The sequence below is a fragment of the Sminthopsis crassicaudata genome, chromosome 6 (assembly GCF_048593235.1).
Source record: "Sminthopsis crassicaudata isolate SCR6 chromosome 6, ASM4859323v1, whole genome shotgun sequence".
NCBI classification, from domain to species: domain Eukaryota; kingdom Metazoa; phylum Chordata; class Mammalia; order Dasyuromorphia; family Dasyuridae; genus Sminthopsis; species Sminthopsis crassicaudata.
The window spans coordinates 194,869,741-194,891,948 of NC_133622.1; the positions used below are offsets into that span (position 1 = coordinate 194,869,741).

The 22,208-nt window shown below is 37.5% G+C and overlaps 1 protein-coding gene across 10 annotated transcripts in view; it reads right to left on the bottom strand.

The window, feature by feature from the left end:
• Window positions 1-460: 460 nt before the first annotated feature.
• Window positions 461-22,208, bottom strand: part of PCGF3 (polycomb group ring finger 3) — a 95,622-nt gene continuing 73,874 nt past the window's right edge. For 8 of the 10 annotated variants that reach the window (XM_074274454.1, XM_074274455.1, XM_074274453.1 and 5 more), the window contains 3 exons: window positions 19,213-19,350; window positions 16,316-16,396; window positions 14,118-14,535 (listed from right to left, as the gene is read on the bottom strand). In XM_074274454.1, coding sequence (XP_074130555.1) covers window positions 14,488-14,535; window positions 16,316-16,396; window positions 19,213-19,350 — 267 coding nt within the window. In that variant the 3' untranslated portion in view covers window positions 14,118-14,487. Of the gene's footprint in view, window positions 2,169-14,117; window positions 14,536-16,315; window positions 16,397-19,212; window positions 19,351-22,208 lie in introns of those variants that run through there. The other 2 variants (XM_074274461.1, XM_074274459.1) reach the window with 2 other exon arrangements.

Sequence of the window (22,208 nt, forward strand, 5' to 3'; positions counted from 1 at the left end):
AAAGTGAGACCCAGGAAATTAAGTGACCCATAGTCACACAGGTAATGACAGGCACTTACTGCTCATCTCTGCCTTCCCCACCCAAGGAAACTATAAAACTCTAGCATTCCCTTCCCAATCCCGACTCCTGCCCATATGTTACGGCCTGCAAACTCCAAGAACATTTGTTTTGTGCTTTATGGCTTACAAAACACTTTCCCCAAGATCACCCTGGAGATATGAGGCAAGGGATGCATGTATTATTGGACTCCCCATTTTACAGATGTAGAAACCAAGAGCTGAAGGTGTTAAGTGACTTAATGGTTCATCTACTATTAGAAACGATTCTTTTTGAGCCCATAATAGCTTCTCTAGGCCTTGTGACCATGTATAGTTTCCTAGCTGGCAATGCATAGTTGGTGGTGTGGGGTTGGTCAGAAGAGGCTGCCATAATGATAAGTATCACCTTGGGTGAGATGGAGAAATTTGAACTAGGTCTAGGTTTAATTCATCAACTCGTGGGTTGGTGGCCTTGGGCCAAGGTTGTCTGGCAGACAATTCATTCTCAAAGCCCACTAGTAGAAAGAATGCATGAGGGAAGTGGTAGAGGGAGAATCCCGACCAACACACACAATACCCACCGTCGATGCAGAACATTTGAAAATACAAGTTACAGGACGGAGTACACCCTGAGGGCAACTGTCCTCTCTTCCTGATTCCCCAACCACACCACCCTAGGGCAAAACTGCCATATCTTTTGGGGTGGGAGGAGCTGGTAAGAGCAGGTAATTAGAGCTAAGGAAAGAAGGCAGCCCCATCCTAAGGGGAAATGGAGGGATCCTCATTCAAAATCCCCAGTGGGTCAAGCCTCAACCTCAGAGACATTGAGATGGAATTGGGAAACCCAGTACTGGATGGGGAGGCCAGGAAGGATGGGTGAGGAAACTGGTCTATTTCATAATGGCCCTGGATGTTCCATCTTTTTGAATAGCATCTAAACTATGCTTCTCCTCCCTGCTTTCCTGCTGTATGAAAGGTTAAAAACGGAAAAAAAAAGAAAAAAAAGCAGTCGTTAAGGAGGTTCCCTTGGGTCTTCAGAGCTCCAGGTTTTTCATGGGTCTTTTTCTGAATTGGGGGTCAAGTTCCTCCTTTTTACCCACTTTGTATAGAGTTATGATTACAGACAGGGATTGGAGGTCAGACAACACACCTGCTTCCCCTAGAAGGCGTGACAAAGTGGGGGAAAATCTAGAGAATGATCTGTAGGGGAGAGGTGTGTGTAATGTGTGTGGGTGTGAAGAGGTAGCCCTAGGAGGAGACCACAGGAGGACTGCTTACAGTAACTCCATCTCAGCCCACAGGGATGCTGCAAAGTGACCAGAGCCCCGTGCTGTGTAACCCTGGCCACTCCTCCCGGTAAAGGGCTGTTTGCTCAGAGCTCAGAGGCTCTGGGATGACCCCCTCCTTGGTAACAGGGACTTCTTGGTTTTCTGCGTCTCTACCCCCAGGAATTGGATAGTGCATTGGGCACAGCAGGCATCTAATAAAAGTCTGTTGGATGGAATTGAATTGGACCTCTGTGATAGCAGAGAGTAAGTATTTACGGGATTTGGTTGTCAGAGGAACCCCTCCCCCAGTGTCTGGCATTCTGGGCCTTCATTCCCTGTCTCGTGTATCCTGGCTCTGGTCCAGGAGTTGTGACTTCTGCATGCCTGGGACCTCTTTGCAGGCCCCTTGGCCTGTATGTACTGGAGAGGGATGGAGAAAATTGGACTTGGCCTAAGGTCAGTTCATTAACTCATGGGTAGCCTCAGACCAAGGCTATCTAGCAGGCTATCCAATTGCTGCCTTGCTGCCTGAGACACAACACTCTTAGGCCCACACGTAGCGAGAGTCCGTGAGGAGGTGGTGGACAGTGAGTTCCAGCCATCACAAGTTGCTGGCCCTGCTCCCTACACAGTCTGGGATCCTGCCCATGCCTGGGTTCCCAACTTCTGCTCCATCACTGGATGAGAATGCTTTTGACTCTTGGTGTTGGCCTTAGCTTGTGCCCGTCCCTGGTGCTTGATTCCACTCTGTTCCTTGGGGCCTGTCAGCACTGTGATAGCAGGACCTCTTTGGGTTTCAGCATCCTCAGAGTTCATGGTGGCCAATCCCAAATTCAGCAGCAAGGCCAAGGCAGGAGCACCCTGCAGGTGGAACAGACATATGTTCAAAGCATCTTCCCCTCATCTAAGGCAAGAGGAAGGGCAAGGGGCCGGGGAGGACCAGGGCAGCTCAGCAGCACGATGACATGCTGTACCAAGTAAGTTACTAGTCTTTCATTTCTACTCTGATCCCACCTGCTCCTATTTCCTCACAGAGGAGGGCAACAAATGAGGGTATGAGTGGAAGAGGATTAAACCCAGTGTATCCTAATAAGCTGGGCAACATGGAGCTAGCATGTGCAATGACAGCTTTGGGACTGGCTGGAATTGAGTTCTTTTTCTTGTTTTAGGTTACACCCCAACCAATTCCTATAGAAGTAATTTGCTGCTCAGAGCCTTTAATTCTGAGGAGTGCCTGAGAGTATTAAAATGAAGAGCAACACTCTCCTAGAGAATATGATTTAATCCATACCTCACTCTGCAGCATCAGTGGAGACAGCTGTGGAGTGCATGCAAAAACCTGTGCTGCTACCCCAGTGAGGAAAGCATGGGCTTTTCTGGGAGGCCAGGAGCAATCTGCTGCTGCATCGGCCTTTCCCACTCACAAAAGCAAGGAAAGCCCAAGTTCCTGAACTGAGCTCCCAAACAAGACCTTAGTTTATGACTGCAGAGCTAATGTGTTGGCAAAAAAGGAGAGTTGATGAGACCTCATCAGTTAACAGGCATTTATTAAGTGCCGAGCATACAAGCACTTTGTAGATGCGAGGGGTACAAACGACAAATAGGATAGGGTGCCTGTCCTTGGGGAGCTTACATTCCTTTCAATAGAACCCTGCAGCTCTGGAAAGTCTGTTTATGTACATCTAAACAGCCCAACCTTTAATTCCCTTATTATTATTATTGCTACCAAATGATGTAGCTACATTGTATAAATACAGTGGCTTTCTGTGTATTTTTTTTTTTTTTGGCATCATTTTGTGTGTCCTAGGATAAAAGTTCTTATGCATCAGGCTGAACTATAAGCTACCTGAAATTTTAGGCAAAGAATACATCAAAGAACCTTGAGGGGGTAAAAGGGAGGGGTGGCAATAATGCCTTGTCATTATTTCAATGGTAAATGCATCCTTTTTGAACCCTCTCTACCCTTTCCTGCTTCTAGCAGTTGGAAGTCATAAGATAAAGGTTTGTGCCATAGTAGGGTAGCTTGTGACCTCCATATATTTGTCAGATGCCCTTTGAAGCCCTAGAAAAACAAATGAAAACGCATGCAAACAGACTTACAGTGCAATTTTTGAAAATAAATTGAAGTTATTTCTAAATAAGCCCACATTTCCAAATATTAACTATTTTTAAAATTTTGTTAAAACAGCTATAGGAAACATTGTGAATAAGCATTTTATGGAGTAGATAGATATTTGGAAAATCAATGTTGAGGAAAGAAAGAAAAGTTTTCCTCCCTGTGAGACCAATTCTTTTTTTTTTTTTTAATTCATTTTTCCAAATTATTCATTTTGTGAGACCAATTCTTTAAGCACACCTATTCCTTTTGACCATGGGGTTAAAATAAATCACTGTTGTGACAGAGTTCCCCTTTAAAAAAAATCATGTTATTGGATATTGTTAGTAGGACCTTATATGATGGCTAATTATAAAATGTGCAAAGTATTTTGTATACTCTAAAGCTCAGAAAACAATGAGCTGCTACAATGATTAGGAGGATGGCTAATCATTCCAAATCAGAGGCTTTTACAACCTAAAGGATCATGGGAAGCAATTCCACAGCTCCTGTCCTGGAAAGTTCATGCAAGTCAAATTTTTTGCTAGATGTTCTCCCCATAAGACACTGGAGCCCTCCACTCCAAGTCTTTATACAGGCAGTCCTTCTTGCCTGGAAGGCACTCCTTCTTCACCAACACCTTCACAGAATCTCTAGCATCCTTCAAGGCTTATCTCCTACCAGAAGTCAATTCTCATTTCCTTACATCTGCCTGCCTCCCTCCCTTCCCCCCTCCCCATCTGTTTCCTCATCTGTAAATACAGATGAGAGCACCTGTATTACCTACCTCATGGGATTGTTGGGAGGATCCAATGAGATCATAAATGTAATACACTTTACAGAACTTTTGAGGTTTTGATTATGAAAAAACTTGCCATTTTTCTTAGAAGGTTACTGGAAAAATGAAGAACTATGACAGTATTCATAAGCAGAGCCTTGAGAGCCAATACACAGTGATGGCCCAAATACAAGTCCAGACTAAAGAATTCATGCCAGTGGTCACTCAAATGGAGTTAACCATTTCAACTCAGTGCCCCTGTCAATGTTTTTTCACGCGTGCTAAAGGTTTGGAACATAGTCAAAATTCCATTAAGCGCCTCCTATGAACTAGGCATAGTGTTAAGCACAAGATGTAGCGGAGACAAGTTCCACTTACTTATTGGCCAACTGCTATGTCTCTTTTTATCCTCCATCACTGGGGTGTGCATAAACATTAGAGTGATCTCTAGCCTTAAGCAGGGGAACAAGTCAATTCCTAAGACAATTCAATCCCTTACATACTCAGCTTACTCCTTTACTGATTCTTCCCTGCACTGTACCTGGTTTTGGTTTACCCTGGTCTGATCCTGACCTCTCATTTTTGTGTCACCCTTCCCTTGTCCCCTCAAAAAATAAACTATAAAAATCTTCATGTTATCAGCTCAACTGTAACCTCAGCTAGACTTAGGAAACCAGCAATTATCACAGGGCCTATACTGGGGTTTTATTCTAGGTTCTTAGAAAAGCATTTACATTAGAATGTAAGATCTCTGAAGCAAGGGACTATTACTATGTCCACAGAGTCTAGAATAGTGGTGCCTTGAATATACTTTAGTACTTGAATTGGGGAAAAAACAAAAAAATGAGAAAATCTATATTCAAGCACTAAGTACTACACAGAATTATATAATTTTTTGAGCTAAAAGGGAGCTTGAAATGATCTAGATGAAATCTTATTTGACATAGAAAGAAACTGAAGTTCCAAAATATAACCTGATTTGCTTACTAGATAGCTAATGGCTTAGAAATTCAGTCTGGAGTTTCATCATACTCCCTCCTTTATACATGCTTCAATATAGTTTTTTAAATGTTTACATTAGCCACTGATACTTCTGAAACAATGAATGCCAAGATGACCAAATGTCCTAAACTGAGACAAACAACAAAACTACCAGATAACTGAAGCTACTCAACTCTGAAATTGTTGACACACTTCAGAATATAGTGTGAAGATACCAGGAAATACTAGAAGAGATACTCAAATGAAATCTATATCATGTGTCTTGTCTTGGGCCATCTTCTCTACTCTTTTGATGACTTCAGCAGCTCCCGTGGATTTATTACCACTCATGCAGACAACATAATAGATTTATTACAACTAGCCTCAGTGTCTGTCATGAACTTCAATCTTGACTTGTCCATTAGATACTTTAAACTAGACGCTTTGGGGATATTTCAAATATGTCCAAAATAGTGTTTTCCTATAATTCTCCCCTTTTAAATTTGCCTATTTCTGTTGAAAACTTGACCATTCAGTTTCATCAGTTCCTAAACTCCTTAAAATTGTTTCTCCCCTCCTGCATGTAGTCAATTGGTTGCCAAATCTTGCCATTTCTACTCCTGCAAAATCTTACATCTTTTCTATTCACATAGCCACCAACTTCAGGCCCTCACCATCTCTTACCTAGACTATTGCAATGGTCCCCTATACCTGCAAGATGACTTTCCTCAAGTGCTAGGCTTACATCATCCTTCCTACTCAATAAATTCCAGTGGCTCCATATTGTCACTAAGATCAAATATAACATTGTTTCTACAAAGTTGTCCATCTCCCATCACCAAGTCTTTAAGCAGGTCTTCCCCCATGTCTACAATGCATTCCCTCCTTACCTTAGCCCCGCAAAATTCTTTTTTCTTTTAAGATACAGTTCAAGTACTACTTTTTCTTCATAAAGCTTTCCCTTATTCTTCTCCAGCTACTTGTATACTCCTTTCCAATTGATTTTTTTATTTGCTACATATTAGACAATGACTGTTAATTACTTCCATCCATTCTCTGTGGGTATTCAAAGTGTCATTAAGAGCAATAATTACTATACCACAGTGACAGATTTAATTCTGACTTTTTTCTGAAATCAATTGGTTAAACTGGGAAAAATCATTGTAGAAGATGGATAGAATACTCTCTGAAATGAAAAAGTAGAATTTCTTTTAAAATGCTATCAATCTAAGAACATCCAAATAAGGTTATTTTCTTATAATGAAGGAAAATTCCAACTAAATTAAATGTGCCAATATTAATTACCAATTGGTCTCTTCACCTACTTCACTGGGGTACTCAGGAGAAAGTGTCTGGAAACTGCAATGTGCTATACAGTAATGCAAGCAGTTCTGCAACTTTTATTCTTCCTTCCCTAAATTTGTTGCTACCTCATTTTTATTCTTGCTATCCCCTACCCTTGCCCCATCTCTATCTACTCTTCTCCATCTCTTTACAGAGATCTTCCCCCAAATGGAATTGTTTTCTCCTCCTTTAAAACAAACGCCCTAGCTTATCTCCTCAGAATATCTCAAGGTTTAATTTGTATTATAATTCTAGCCCATTTGATGGCACCTCCCTCACTAGACTGTAAGATTTTTGGGGCAACAGGCTTTTTCATTCACCTTTGTATCCATTTCCAAATAATCAAATTCACCAGAGCTGTACAGTTTTACCTTGATGAATAACAAAGTGTCCTGATTATCCTCTAGTGCCTAACACTTAATAAATGCTTTTGGCATTAAATCAAATCTCCTGGTGCTCAGCATAGTGTCTCACGCAGAGAAGATGCTTAATAACAATTTCAGTTATTAGAATTTTGTGCCTGACCAAGATCCCTTAAAAGATTTCTTCCCAATTAAAGTCTAAATAAAAATTTTCCAGTCTTCAGTTCCTCCCCAATATCAGGTGGACTCTTTTCTATCTTGCTAAATAGCTACAAAGAAAACAAGTTTTCGTAAAGAAGCAACTGTTCATTCACATTTTTTTTTAGCAACAATAATTCTATGATTTGACACCAAAATCAAATTCAGACTTTTTTTGCACTTTGTAACCAGCATAAAAATCATAGGAATAAAATGTAATGGTCAAATAATTTATTTTATGTCCAAATTAAAGCCTGAAACAATTAAATTGCCACATTATATATATTACACACAAAGCAATACAAAACATGAAACTCATAAAACATTTTTTTTTGTATTTTTGTTTTTCTGAACTTGGTATTTCAAAGGTCACAATCACAACAATTGCCGAGGGTGGTTTCTTTATCCCTTCCTGAAGTGAGGTATATAAGCACATCATTTCTAATATAAACCTGAGCAGATTTCGTGCCATATAGACATGGAAAAAAACTGCCAACAAATACGCATTATTAAAGGTACATTTTATTTTTTGCTGAGGAAATGGCTTGTAGGTCATAGGCAAAAGGATTTAAGCTGATCATCCCAGCAACAAAGAGACTTGTATGGCATAGTTATACTTCAATACATGACACATGCATAACGTATGTATATTTGTGTTGTGTGGAGGGTGTAGCTAATGTCTACCAATCAGATTTGTACATTTCTACACTGATGATTCTGGTCACAGCCCAATAGTGAACTGAGCTGTTGATAGATACTCTCCTTAACGTCAGTGTTAAGGACACTGAAATAGTGTTCAATAATTTCCCTTGAGAATCAGCAAGGAAAAATGGATGGCAACAAATGCCATCATGGATATTAGCTGTAAGAGTATGGAGTGAGAGTCAGACAGGGAGAGAAAAGTCAGAGAGATGACCCTTCTTACAGTGTCAGTGTATACAGGTTCAGAATTGACACCAATACCAGGCTTTTATCATGGGTAGATGTTGTATTCTGTGAATATGTACTCTTATATTAAGTTCTATTTTATATGTACAATTAACTATCTTATACACACACAGAATTATGCTGGACAAACAAAAAGGCTTCCTACATATAAAAATGCATTGGTCTATAGGGGAGAACAATAATTTAATAATTGCAAAACAAAAATATGGGGGATGGAAGAATGTGGATTGTAGAATGTTGCTAACTTTATTAGTTGTGTCCTTTTCTGCTCTTCACAACAAAACAAAAAAATCTTTTCAGGGCCATCATCATCTTGGGCAATAAAAAGCAAATGTCTAATAACAGATTCGTTCTCTCTTTACACATAATCAGCACTAATATTAATATTTAGTAGATGTTACCTATGTATGTGTTGAGGGAGGGGCACAGAATGTCTAAAGGCTTAAGACCACAGCGGTGACCATTTTATTTTACAATAGCAACTCAGTAGCAGAAAATAAGTTCTTTTGAATCTCCCAATATGAAGAAAAGCAGCAAAAGTGATATATTTTTGAAAATTTACATTGCTATATGCAGATACTGCAAAGAAACACACCCAGCATAACATCTGCTTTGTAGTTTACTGTGATATCCTAGAATATCAAAACCCTTTTTACACAGAATTCCAGACATAAATCTTGATAACTTTAAGAGCTAGCAAAGAATTTGCCAAATCAGCCAAATGATAGCATCAAGGAATTGGCTTGAAATATGGCTATCTACTTTTAACCCTGGTTAATGCCCCTAAGCCTTGAAGAAGGAAGGCGTAAGGAGCCATTACATTCTCTCTTGCCACTAACTTTATTATTTTGCAATTTTCTGCCAAAGCAAACAATATTGTTTTATTATTTGTTAAACTTTGAAAATTAAGGATATGGTCTAAGTAGTTTTTTTCTCCTTTGTTCAGTGCAGGTGACAAAATAGGTCAGCATATTCACAAGAGCAATTAGAAATGCTACCATTACTGTTTTTTAGAATTTATTTTCAGTGGTGTATATAAACCAAAGACCAAAGCATCCAAATTCTACTCTTTTCTCCATGTAACAGATGAACAATATTTGTCACTTCATGTACAATTTCTGCCAAGCATTTGGCACAAACATTTGGCTAACTGAAATGATGTTTCAGATTTTAAAATGTCAATGGTAAGAGTGAGCAGCAACGATACTTAAGACTGACAAGCGGGCCGAGATGTGTGATCACAGAGGTGTGGAAGATATATTAAATACTGACTGAACTAAAGGACAAGGGCTCTGGGAACAGTTTATACTGGCAGCTAAAAGCATTTTCATATTACCACTGTATTATACTAGGAAATCATTGTTGTGATACAAATTTTGGATAATAAAGTTCCAGCCTGACAGAAATTTAGTGAGCTTTTTCTTTTGCTTTTATTACAAGCATATAATATTAATTGGCAAAACACTGAATACAAGCTTCACTATCATAAAATCAAAACATTAAGCAATATTCCAAAAAGATTTTTAGACAAAAAAAACTAGCCACCAAGAGTACAAAAATCACACAGCAACACAAAGCATAAAAAATGTAAACTTTCAAATGAAACAGTCAAAAAGATCTGTAGTCTCATTTCTATATACTGCAATTGTTCCAGGTCTTTCTTTCACCACACAATGATGTTAAAGGCTTAGTGGTTGCAATGTCTATTTAGTCTTCTAACTCTAAATCTGTCTCATCTGAGAAACTGCTTTCTTTTTTGCCCAAATAAGTTATTGGGATACTCATTTACACCAATGCTCTACATACATATTAAGCTAAATTTAACTTTTAGCTCATTCTTCAAACGTAAGCTTATATATTGAAGGAATTAAATGTAATGATAGCACAAAATGTTATTCCCCACGACTTTTTTTTTTAACCTAATCTTTTCAGAGATGAGAATTTATCAAAAGAAACAAACTCCATGCCAATCTTATGTCTAAATAGTTCAGTGCTCTCGCTCTCTCTAAACTTGTTTAATAAATAGAATAGAAAAAAAATTAAATATAAAGATCTAAGCATAATTTGGATGAAGATTTGTAAATCTTGACTCCCAATTTCCTTTAAATCAAAGAAACATATTAAGGTCACACCTGTGAGGTGGTAGAACTATGTGGTTACCTGAGGAAATACAGAAATGTGGAATTTTTTTTCTGTAAAATATACAGTTTAGCTGTCTGCATTAAGTTTCTTTTAAAATACTTTTAAGTATAAATTTATCAAATATTCATATATGTTGATGTATAAACTGGTTGGCTTGATCCTATATAGCATTTAGTTCAATGGTAAATTTCAAATTATTGTAAAATACAATTATATTCATCTTCCATTAGAAAAAATCCAATGAATTTCCAAAGACTAATTATGTTGTTATAAAGACAAGAGTCAAGTAAGCTTTCAAAGACTCATTGCCTGCTGGAAAAAAATAGCACCATCATCCTACAGTCTGATATTTTACATGGTCCCATATCCCCAGAGGTTGTAGCATTGTGTACAACTGCACAACCAATAAAACAAATATTCCCAGGTTGGATGGTACACAGATACCAGACATAACAATGGCACAAAGCAATGTCAGACAGGTGGCCAGTCTCGCAGAACGCGTCCAAACTTCACATTAAGGTTTCTTGCCCAATCATTTATTTTTTAAATATTGCTGACAGGTAGTTCTTTCACACGTGCGCGTGTGTGCACACAAGCACACACGCACACACACATACACACAATTTTAATCTCAAAATGTCATTCTTACAATTAGAAAAGAAATAAAATGTGGGAAAAAAAACAAAAAAACAAAAAACAAACCCAAGTAGCTGGATGTACAAACTTTAAAAATCCCACCTACAATTAATTACCTTTCAGTTCAGCAGTGAGTAGATGCTACATTGCCATTTCAACATAGGTCTAATAAATGCACGTTTGAACCTATTGCACAGAAGCAGAAGTCATGCTCTTCATCCATATAAACAAAAACATACAAATCAAAAGCTACTCAAGGTAAAAAGAAGCTTGTAAAACATCTCACAATTTCATTTTATATGCCCGTAAATAAAGCTGGACCATGGAAAACAAAATATTTGGATGGTAAATTATGATAGAAGGCTTAAAATAGAATAAATAATTTTATAAAGTTAAGTTTTCTTCTTTTTTTTTTAAACCCCCCAAATCTTAAATTCAATATTATATATTCTATTTGAATTCTCTATTTTCAACGAAAACTCTATTTAGTGAGACTAATGCCTGGGGAATCTGTCTCACTGCTGCTGAAGATAATTCAACAAGATAATTGAGCTGCAACTGTTTTAACCAGCTAAATCGTGGTGAAAACTACTTCACAGTAACTCCACCAGTATGAAAGTACTGAACAAATCTGAATGATTATCCAAATAAAGTGAGCCTGGCTTTCATTCTGGGGGAAAAAAATATACATTTTAACCAATTCCTCCTTGAATGAAATGTTTTTTGAAAATCCTCAGAAGGGAAGTAGAATTTGACTTTGAGACTTCCCTCTGCCGGTGACATTTACTTAGGCACAGCTCCTCTCGCTATAGAAAGGTAAAATAAGCTAAGCCAAATGGAGCAGAAAACTCCCCAGGGAAAATAGTCCTGTTGCGAAGAGATTTTGACATGATGCAATTTTAGAAAAATAGGTACTTTTGCCACTGAGGTTTTATCGGGTTAACACACTTACAAAAGCAGAGTTAAACACAATAATTAATAATCAATAACCAGTTAAGAGATGTTAATACTGGCTTCCATATATTACCTACATATCTATACATAGATTACCTATATTTAAACATTGACATAGCACCATAGCAAATTCAAGTGATTTTAAAGATAGTTACAAACTTACAAATATGTATGTATAATGCAGATTGTTATGAGGCCAAGTTACAACTGACTGTGAATTATTTTTAATCTGAATTTGCATGTTGATACTGTTTAATCCTTTCTCAGTTTCATCACACAGGAAACTACCCAAGTTTTAAATGTTTTGCTTAAAATTGCATTGCAGTAATTTCTCGTCTTGTAGGATGCTTCAGCAAATGATGTATTTTGAGGTAGACAGGTAACATTTATTATATATACACATATCTAATCATTAAACCCTCACATGGTAAATCTGATTTAGATGGGTCATCAGGCTATGAACTTGGGCAAGTCAACAATTCAAACTGTACTAGAAATGAACTTAACTAGTTTATATAAAGAAGTTGGTTTTAAATAGTCTGAATTAATACTTTTGTGTTTAGGTTTTTAATTGCCTTATTTATGGTCAAATGGATTGAATTAATTTAATTAGCTGTTTTTGTAGCTAAGAATGAAGTTGCATTAACTATTAATTCCTTCCATTTCATGCATATAAAATGTGAAATGGGAAGGAAAAAAAAGGCATATGAAGGCGTCCAATTATATTACCTTCAATAATGAAATCATGAACTCAGCTAGCAAAGAAACAAATGGTGAGGGAGCTACAGTTTCCTAAGTGCCAGCACTGCCAAAGACACCTGCTAGACCAAACATCCTAGGAAAACAGGCTCTGCTTGGATTCAGCCTCGGTCTGCTACCACTGAGTTAGAAGGGTGAACTGGACGAGCTCTCCAGGTTCTTTGCAGCTGATGGCATTAATGGTTGTTTTAAAATTGGATTTCTCCAGTTCATAATACAACAGAAATGGGGAGCAAGGGCAGAAGGATGTGTCCAAAACTGCATCTGGGGGGCTCACTTGGTAACTTCGGCATAGATTACTTCAGTAAATGGCTCCATTTTCATTCTTACTTAATCATACTCGCAATTACTGTCTTAATGAACAATGTTTGTATGTTGGCAAATAGGAGATACTGTTCTGTATAAAGCCAAAGATACCCACGTTTTGGAGAAGAAAGGGTTTAACAAAACCACATGCTGACTGGCATTTTCAGCTTAACAAGTAAAAAAGCAACTTCTATCGGTCAAGAATGATTAGGATTCATTCTGAGTCCTTGTTCATCTCTTTCTATACCAGTCAGCAGTTATAATGTGTAGCTTGCAGAAATCATTCTAGATTTAACATTTACCTTAGAGAATATAGGCTGGGCACACATGCATACAAGACAAAGCAAAGAACCAAGGCAATCATGTGGGGCAAATCAGATTAAAATGTTGGCCTCGTCTGGCCTAAAATGGACAGAAATTGCCTCATTTCTCTACTTCCTCTTTGTGTAGCTGGGTACAGCCTTCAGGAGGTTTTTGTTTTTGTTTTTGTTTTTGCTTTCTTCCAGCCTGATAGTTACTAACTTAAGCTAAGATCTCAATGAAGCTTTAACTCCTCAACTTCGTAGTCACTACTCAAACACTATCAATTAAATCAGGCCCCTAAATAACAAAAAGAATGCATCATGTCTCTGGATTGCTAAAGCATATGTGAAATAAAGGTGGGGAAGGACAAGTGGACAATAATGATATCAACATATTACATAATTTTTTTCCATAGAAATGATTAAATAAAAATTAGAATTTTTCTGTAAGCCACTGTTAAAACTACTAAAAGCAATATATAACACTCAGCTCTAAGAACAAAAAAATTTCTATTGCACTGTCTTCATGACTAGTGATACATTTTTAAAACAAAAGTTACCTCCCAAATAAGAATAGATTTCTGCAAGCTCTAACTCTGTATGACACGTCTACCTTAAAATAAGTTCAAGTAACATATTAAGCACTTGTGAGTATTTTTGTTAAGTGATCTGATGATATTTTATGCTATATAGCAAAATATAGAGGCAAATTGGGGGAACTATTATCTTCCTTTTATTTAATATGGAAACTTTAATGCCATGATTAAATTATAAAATGGAATTCCCTATTGATATGCTATTAAATAAAATTTTAATAAAAATCTAAGTCTTCAGGAAGTTAAAGGCAACATAAATATAGTCAATCACCACCAAAAGGGATTTGCAGTGGCTTTGGAAGGACTGGATGAAAGCCAAAATATTGAGGCAAACAATGAAATCAAATTCATAAAATATACTGAAATTAATTCCACTTTTCAAGACATGGAAAGCAAGCAAAAGTAATTTGGTGTCAGGAAAGTGACATTTATATCACTATTACATTTATTAATCTGTCTTGTGAAATCGCAGCAAAGAGACGAATGCTATTCAGCTACATAAAACTGTGAAGTGTTTTCATAATCTGTAAACTTAGTGCTGGTAGTGTCTTGTTGAGTTGTGAATTCTTTTTTCGTACAAAAGGTATAAATATTCTCTTTCAGAAATCGGGTTCCCACGTCACCCAGAAGAAAGATTCTGAAGTATGGTGTGCTGTGAGATCACTGGTCCTCCAGAACAATTCTACTGGGTCATGTGATGTGAGTTAAGTGATGCACTGAGAAGGTGCTTGGTGATAGTCTCTGCAAAAAACTCTGTCCCAAAGGACACTAAAGGTCTCTTACAGCAAGTCCATTTTGGGTCTGTAATGTAGCAGGAGAGGTGCTTTCTGTAAAAACAAACCCCCCCAAATAGCTAGGTTATTAATGGAGAAAGAGAACAGAACAAAAACACAAAATAAAAGTAGTTATTTGCTATATAATGAAAGAACAGAATAAAGGGTTCTGCTTAAAAATGCTTTGGCTATAAAGGATTAAATCTGGGCCTATGCAGACATATGCATTCTTGATTCCCTGCAGTTGTGAAGCCCAATAAAGCTGTCCCTTCACCACACATTCCTTGTGGACTGGGGAGATCCCAAGCTGAGAATGGGAAGGAACCATATCTTCTTGTCTATCACTCAGTTTACAAATAAAGAAACTGAGGCTGACGGTTTAATTACTTGCCCAAGGTCACAGAGGAGTAAATGGCAAAGCCAGAATCTGAACCCTGGTCCATCCACCAGCTATTGCAGACCCCGCTGACTGTCCTTGAGTCCCTGAGTGGTAGAGCCCATACTGCCCTCTTCCCAGGCTCAGGAGGGAAGCCAGACTTCAAGACACCACTAGACTCAGGAGCTCCTTCTTGCCTCTACCCTCTTGCTCCGGTATTTTTAGGGTGACCCAAGCTACACCTGACAGCTTCCTATACTTTCCCCCTAACTCCTTAAGGCGATGATAGTGGTATAATTGATTTTGGGAAGCAGTGACAATGGCTGTCTGTGTGAGGTGGAAGTAGAAAAGTGAGGGGCTCTGTGTGGGAAGGCAGGGCACATCTCTGTGCTCCTCTTTGTACTTCATCTGCCAGGAGAAGCTTCTAAAGACAACTGGGCTGTGAGTCAACGAGGTGCAAACTTGTCCCCAGTTGAGTCTTGGAAGGGTGTGTGGGATTCTCATGTAAAAGGGAAGGAATGGATGGAGAAAAAGGAAAGGGTCCTACTTGTGCCTCTCAAATGTTCATAGCTCCTACAGAGGTAGTCGGAGGCAGAGGAGCTTGGCTACTCAATCAGGAATCTCTACTGATAAGTGTTTTGCTCTGGGTCTAAGATTCCTGAAAACAAATTGGTCCAGTGGAAGTAGATGTAATTTTTTGACCACTGATGTGCCCAGCAGCTATTCCTAACTGTCCCTCAGAGTAGTTCTTTGTACACCTTGCCACAATGGCGATAATTACCCCCAGAATACTTCTGGACTACAGCACACAGGGACCCTTTTCTTAAGCTCTAAATCTCTGCAATAAACAGAGCTAACCCTGACTAACCTTTGATGATCCATGGGATAACACACCCTAAAAGTACTTTTCTCCTGGGGTAACCAACTCTTGCCAGCTACAACTTGTAATACTCCAAAAATAGAAATTATCTGAACCCTTCAGTTCCCTCACTGGAGAATTCTGTCCTCAAAAATAATGAGGTACCATGTTGCAAAAAACCTCATTCCTTCACGGTGGGAATCCCAAGCTCTATCCCAACTCTATCTGTCCTTTCTAAGCATATTCCTAATGTTTACTCAGCCAACCAGGATGAAAAGAATGAGAAAGGGCTAGACATAAGATCTGTTACCAATTTAGCCTTATAATTAGCCCCTTGACTAATTCTCTTTCAAGTCCCCAAATCTAACAGCACTAATTTGGGGGCTCAAGGAAAGTATGGATAATGTTTTTTGAAAACCACCTAAAAGGCTGCTGTGAAATTTCTATTTTAAAGTGATCCTTTATGTATATTCAAATCATCATTCTAATACTTGCAGACAATCTTAACCCCTGAGAGGAAAGGGCTACATAAACACACATGACTATTATTCATAGAAGAAACTATTAAAACACCTTGTTACAAAACAACCGGGCCATACCTTAAATCTCCATCTAGTAACAACTACAAACTTGAGTGTGTGGTCCTTGCCAAGAATTTCTTCATTGCATAATATATCCAGCTAATAGAAGAGGAAGAAATACTTTAATTTAGGGTAGAGTAAATGACAAAACACACCAGTCAACGAACACACATTACTACCTATTATAAATAAGTTAGACTAAAACTATCAATGACAAAAACTCTGTGTTAGTGGACTCTAAAGAACAGTCTTCAAAACACTGAGATGCTGAGGCTTCTCCATCACATAATTTGTGAGACATCATGATTTCATGTCTCCAATATCAGGTGATTACAACCTTCTTTTTAAAGGGTAAAGCAAAGCAAGTATAGCCTCTGTCCTGATGCCCAGAGACAGGCTTGGACAATTTGGCCGCACGCTTTTCTACAGCCAGTCTAAACCTGTGACTTAAGGGCAGAAAGTGCTGCAAGTGGCTTTATCTGTTATTCCCAGAGATGGGTGGGGGTTGGAGGGGAGGTGCTTGAGAGGGGCAGGGCTCTCCAGAGTCACAGAGGAAGTCTGGATCTGAAGCAGAACCTCTGGTGATTCTGACAGGCTGGCTCTTGATGCAGTTCATGAGACAACCCAGAGAAAAGGAAGTCATTCCTATATGGTGAGGAGGGTATCTACTTAAGAGAGGTTATTAGTGACCTAATAATATTTATGGCAATGATAAAAACTTGTAAGAATTTTACTTAAATCTCCCCCTCTAATCACCATATGCAGCTATTTTATAGATGTAAGGGAAAACTGAGCTACATGTAAAATGTCTCTTTGTATTACTTACAGGGGAAAGGAAAGCAGAAAAATCCAAAGAATATATTTAAATTGTTGTTAGTAAACCCAAATATCACACAACAAAGACTCTGTTTTCCATTTCCCCCCATACTCTCTTTTTGCTAAGCCCCTTCTTCTGTATTTGGAAGATATTCGACATTATTAATAGCAGATTCTCTTACAGGATATGCTTTCTGGGAGGGCACCATATTCCAGGATGGCACCCCAGGGCCTCTTTAAGCTCATCATTCTCCCTGAAAAATTTTCTTTAGTCCCTGCTTCCTTTTCATCAACTCAGGATACTTTTGATTTCCTCTAAGAAACAAGGCCTCTGTATATAAACAAGGCGTTGTATATAAAGCAAATAAACTTTTGGAAGACTTGTAAATAACTTAAGTAAAATCACAGAGCCATAGTCATAGATAAGTTGAAAGGGATATTAGAATTCATATCTAATTCAAATACATCATCTTGTAAATGAAAAAACAGACATTGATAAAGGAACTCATTTTTCCAAAGTCACATTAGTACAAGTTACTGGTAGAACCAGGACTAGAATCCAGGTTTTCTAATGTGCAATAAATATTCTTTTCACTACACTATGCTGTAACATTCTATGTTAATAATAACATAATTAACTCACATTTATATAACACTTTTAAGGCCTGCAAAATGCTTTCCTCACAACAACCCTGTGAGGTAGGTAAGTAAATATATTAAAGAAAAAAAAATTATTCAATGTTTTACCTATGTAAGGAAATAGCAACCCGAGAAATTTGGGGTACTTGATTGCAAGGGTGCTTTAAGAATATCCTCAAATATTTCAAAAACAAAAAACAAAACACACACACAAACCAGTTTGTTGTGCTACCTGATTATGCACATAGTTTCAGGAAAGAAATTTTTTACTGTGTGTGTGTGTGTGTGTGTGTGTGTGTGTATTTTTTAAAGTATAGATTTATTTAATGATGAGCTAAAGGGAATGTCATTTATCTCTGAAATTTTGGGTAGAAAAATCTCAACATCTCAGTTACCCACTGTAATATTGAGCAGAAAGCCTCACAATTAATTATCTTCTAAATGATTTCAATTCTAGCTTAATAAGCTTAGTAGTCCAACTTGCATCTCTCACCAATGTAGCTTTTGCTTATACTCTTCCAGTGATAGTGAATTTACTAATTGTTCAGGAAGCTCACTCCATTATTAGCTAGCTGTAGTTATTAGAAAGATCTTCTGAAGAGTGAACTAAATAGAATAGGACTCTCCGTAATTTTCACTCATTTGGTCTTACTTTGACCCTCCCATGATAAATCTAATCCTTCCACATAGCAGTTTTCCCAATGTTTTACATTAGTGATTATACCTCCCCTCAACACTTCTACTTTCAGTCTGATTTTTTCCTGGGCTAAATACCCAAGATAATCTTCAATCACTTATTACATACGTACATGGTTCCCAAACCTATCACCATTGGAACTTCAATGCTTTATGACAAGTATTTAGTATACTTTTGTTATTCACTGTACAGTTCACTGAGGAAGGGGGTTGGTGGGTTTCAAGCCCAATTCAGTTTTGCTGAACTTTGCAAGGATCTATATTAAACACCTTCCCAAACCACTAAAATATCTTTTCATCCTTTCTAACTGCTCTATCCTTTTTGTCTCAATTAGCTCTTGTTCAGAATAAGTTGTTATTATGTCTTAAAATTTAAAAAAAAAAAAAAATGGAGGGAAGGAATAGTTTACTGTATAACATTTAACTATAAAATATATTCAAGTCCTCGTTCAGTGGATTTAAAATAAAGCTTTTTTATAAACATTAAGTTCTTAGACAATTAGTATTTACTTCTACTGCCTTATTTCGAGATGCTTCTTGCTAAAAAGTACTTGCACATCTACTGAGGCCAGTCCCATACCAATAACTGCAATGTTGGGAGCGGTTATAATGCCAGTGTATATTCCCTGTTATAATGGCAAGATGTATGCAAAGCTATTTACTTAAAAATTTGTAGTTGAAACTTGTAACAAAATAAGAAAAAGCTGTTTCTAAAAAGTATCTGCATTTACAAGTGTTGTCATTTACTTAATTTCCCATTTTACCTCATTGAAAGATGAAAGATTAAGTTTTTTGGCAATGAACTTCTTTAGATGCAAGACTGTTGCCTGTGCTGAGCAGCGGATCCATTTTCGTTTCAATCCACGTAATTTGCTGCTATTGCATTCCAGGCAGATGCTTACCTTCAAGAGAAAGTGCACACATGTTGGCAGAGCTCATTAAAAGGAATTCCACTGGGCTCTCCCTGGAAATGCTTTTCTGAGCTATCTATAAATGAAATTACACCAAAGAACTCTGATATCCATGAACACTACAACTGTCCTTTACCTTATTACTGAAGCAAAGTAACTCCATCTGTGATGATTTTATGTCTATTCAGTTAGTGCACTCGAGATTTGACTGTCAACCAGAAAAACAAAATCCAACACTTTCCTATTTACTCGTGTTTCACCATTTCCTCCCTTCACAATTCCTCCCTGGGTCACAATCACTACACCAAAGGAACCACAAGGGAATAAATAGCCATGGGAAAATACAAGTTAAACCTGCTTCCTGTTCCAAGTTTGTACTTTGAATTTAGTAAAGAGACTGAAACATGAAAATAACAACAGAATATACAGCATTATCTATCTAGTATGTGTGTGTTGGCCAAGGAATGGAAATTCTGAGTGAGTCCCATATAATTATACTAGGTAGATTAACTACAAAAAAATTTTTATATGTTTCAATGTGTGCCTTCACTAGCAAAAATAATTGTGATTCCTCAGATGGTTAATCTAATTTCCTCTAAAATAACAGTACTAAGTTAAATTATATTCACATTCTTTCTCCATACTCATTTAGAACAATGATAGCTAATAAGTAACCAAGGGGGAAAAAAATGAACATAATTCTGGAATCAGAATTAATCAATTGGGATGGGCTAAAAGAAATAATGTTCTGGACAAAATGCAACAAGAGGAAACCAATCAACAGGTGAGAGGAGGGTGGCTTCAAGAGCTAAAATATAAAAGGACATGCTAATTTGGTTCTCTCTCCCTTCCCCCCTCTCACCTTTCACTTCATAAAGCTAAGGAAAGATCTTTAGAATGACAGAAAAAAACAAGTGCATTTTATTTCTCTGGTATCTTGAAAAAGTAGTGCCCTAATGAGTGCTGAATAAACAAATTAATGAACCTACATTAAGCTGAATGACATGAGATAATATGGGTAAATTAACACTTGATGGGGTTTCATGGGTAGGAGGTCAGAATCTAATCTTTATGTGTAATAAGTGGCAGGATAAAATTTTAAGGAGCATCAGTAAAGAGGCACTATGAGAAGGAGGTACAATTATTTCTTATTCTAACAATTTCTTCTATTAGAATGGGATGGAATATAGGAAAATAAAATGTATAAAAGAGTTAGAGAAGGACATACCATGGCAATATTAAATGGTTGCTAAACATTACTTAAATGGGACAAAACGCAAAACACTTATACACTGTGTGTATAATTACTTTCCCCTCATATAGAAATAAATCCATTTTGTGAGGAATATATATGTAATTTTCCAAAATGGAGGCTCACTCAGTCTGCACAATACTAGCCGCAGAACTCAGGGCAGGGATGGAGGAGTCATTCGCCATCTTTGTGTCTTAACTTTTAATGGAATCTGACAAGGTTTATTCACTTGTACATCTAGAGGCTTCCTATCAGCTTCTCTAAGTGCTACTGCATGGGAGAGGATTCCAGCATCACAGGCTTAGAACTGAAAGGAACCCAAAGGCTGACTCTCTGGGTTTACAAATAAAGGAAATAATCTATAAAGTAATAAATGGTTGAGCTGGGGGGCTTGAAACCTGAACCTCTAAGTCTGAATCTGGTGCTCTTCCTACTGTACTACTTCCTCTGCCTCATGGTCCTTCCATAATTATGGGTAAATGCATTCTAGCACTATGAGATAGGTGACTATGAATGTGTGTACTGAGCTACTTTGACATCTGTCACATTGCTCTACAGACTCACGCTGAAAGAGGCAATAACAGTGCTTTCACAAACTGATGAGCTCTTCAGGAAGTGATTTCAAAATGCAAATGAGTTTTCCCCCTACCATTTTGGCATCATATTTTTAAAAATTTAAGCAATTCTAAGAAATTTAAAAAAAATACATCTCCCATAATGATGTTTAGTAAACACATTAAAAAGAATGAGCTCAGGGCTTTAGGAATTCATTTCTGAAACCTTAAGAGACCTTCAATCTTCTGGCTATTACTGGATAGAAATAACTTGGAATTTGATCTGATTGTTGTTTGCGAGACAGGTTGAGTGAAGCAGCCCTGGTTTAGTTATGTTTCACCAACGCACACAAATACAGAGAGAGAGAAACAAAAAAGCTGACACAGGATGATCTTTTCAGTGGCTTTGGATTCTACTGACTCCTTGTGAATTCATTTCCTTATTTGTCAAATGAGAATCTCTAAATTGGTCATCTTGTAAATGACCTCTAAGTATCCTTTCCAACTCCCTCTGGGTTATCCTTCCGGCATCATAAATTAAATTAATTGACTGTTCTTAGCTCTCTTTCCAAAAAATATATGCTTTCAGTCATGAGTGAAAACAGGAATGGAGGGAAGGGGGGGATCTACAAGCATAAGTGCTGTGACCAGGCACAAAAATTCAGTTTAAACTCTATACAGTGTAGATTTACACTTCAAAATATATGGTATGTATTATGTATGCTGCTGTTAATTCACAAAGAAGATTGGGTGAAGAACACTAGGAGGTAATTTTCCCTACACCACTTGTCTATGAATGCCCTTAAACAGTGTTTAAAGCTATAAATAGTATCAAACCTGTTTTTGTGGTTTTCCTACTTCTGTACCATGGGCTGCTGAATCTATATTTTTCTTTTTACAAAGAATAAGTCCATTTCTGATACACTGGTCTATCAACTGTAGACTTTCCTAAAAGTTCAGATATGCCACATCATCATTCACACTTGTTTATATCAATCTGTTTTCTACTCAGTAAAGTGTAATGGAAAAAGCATCACTAACAG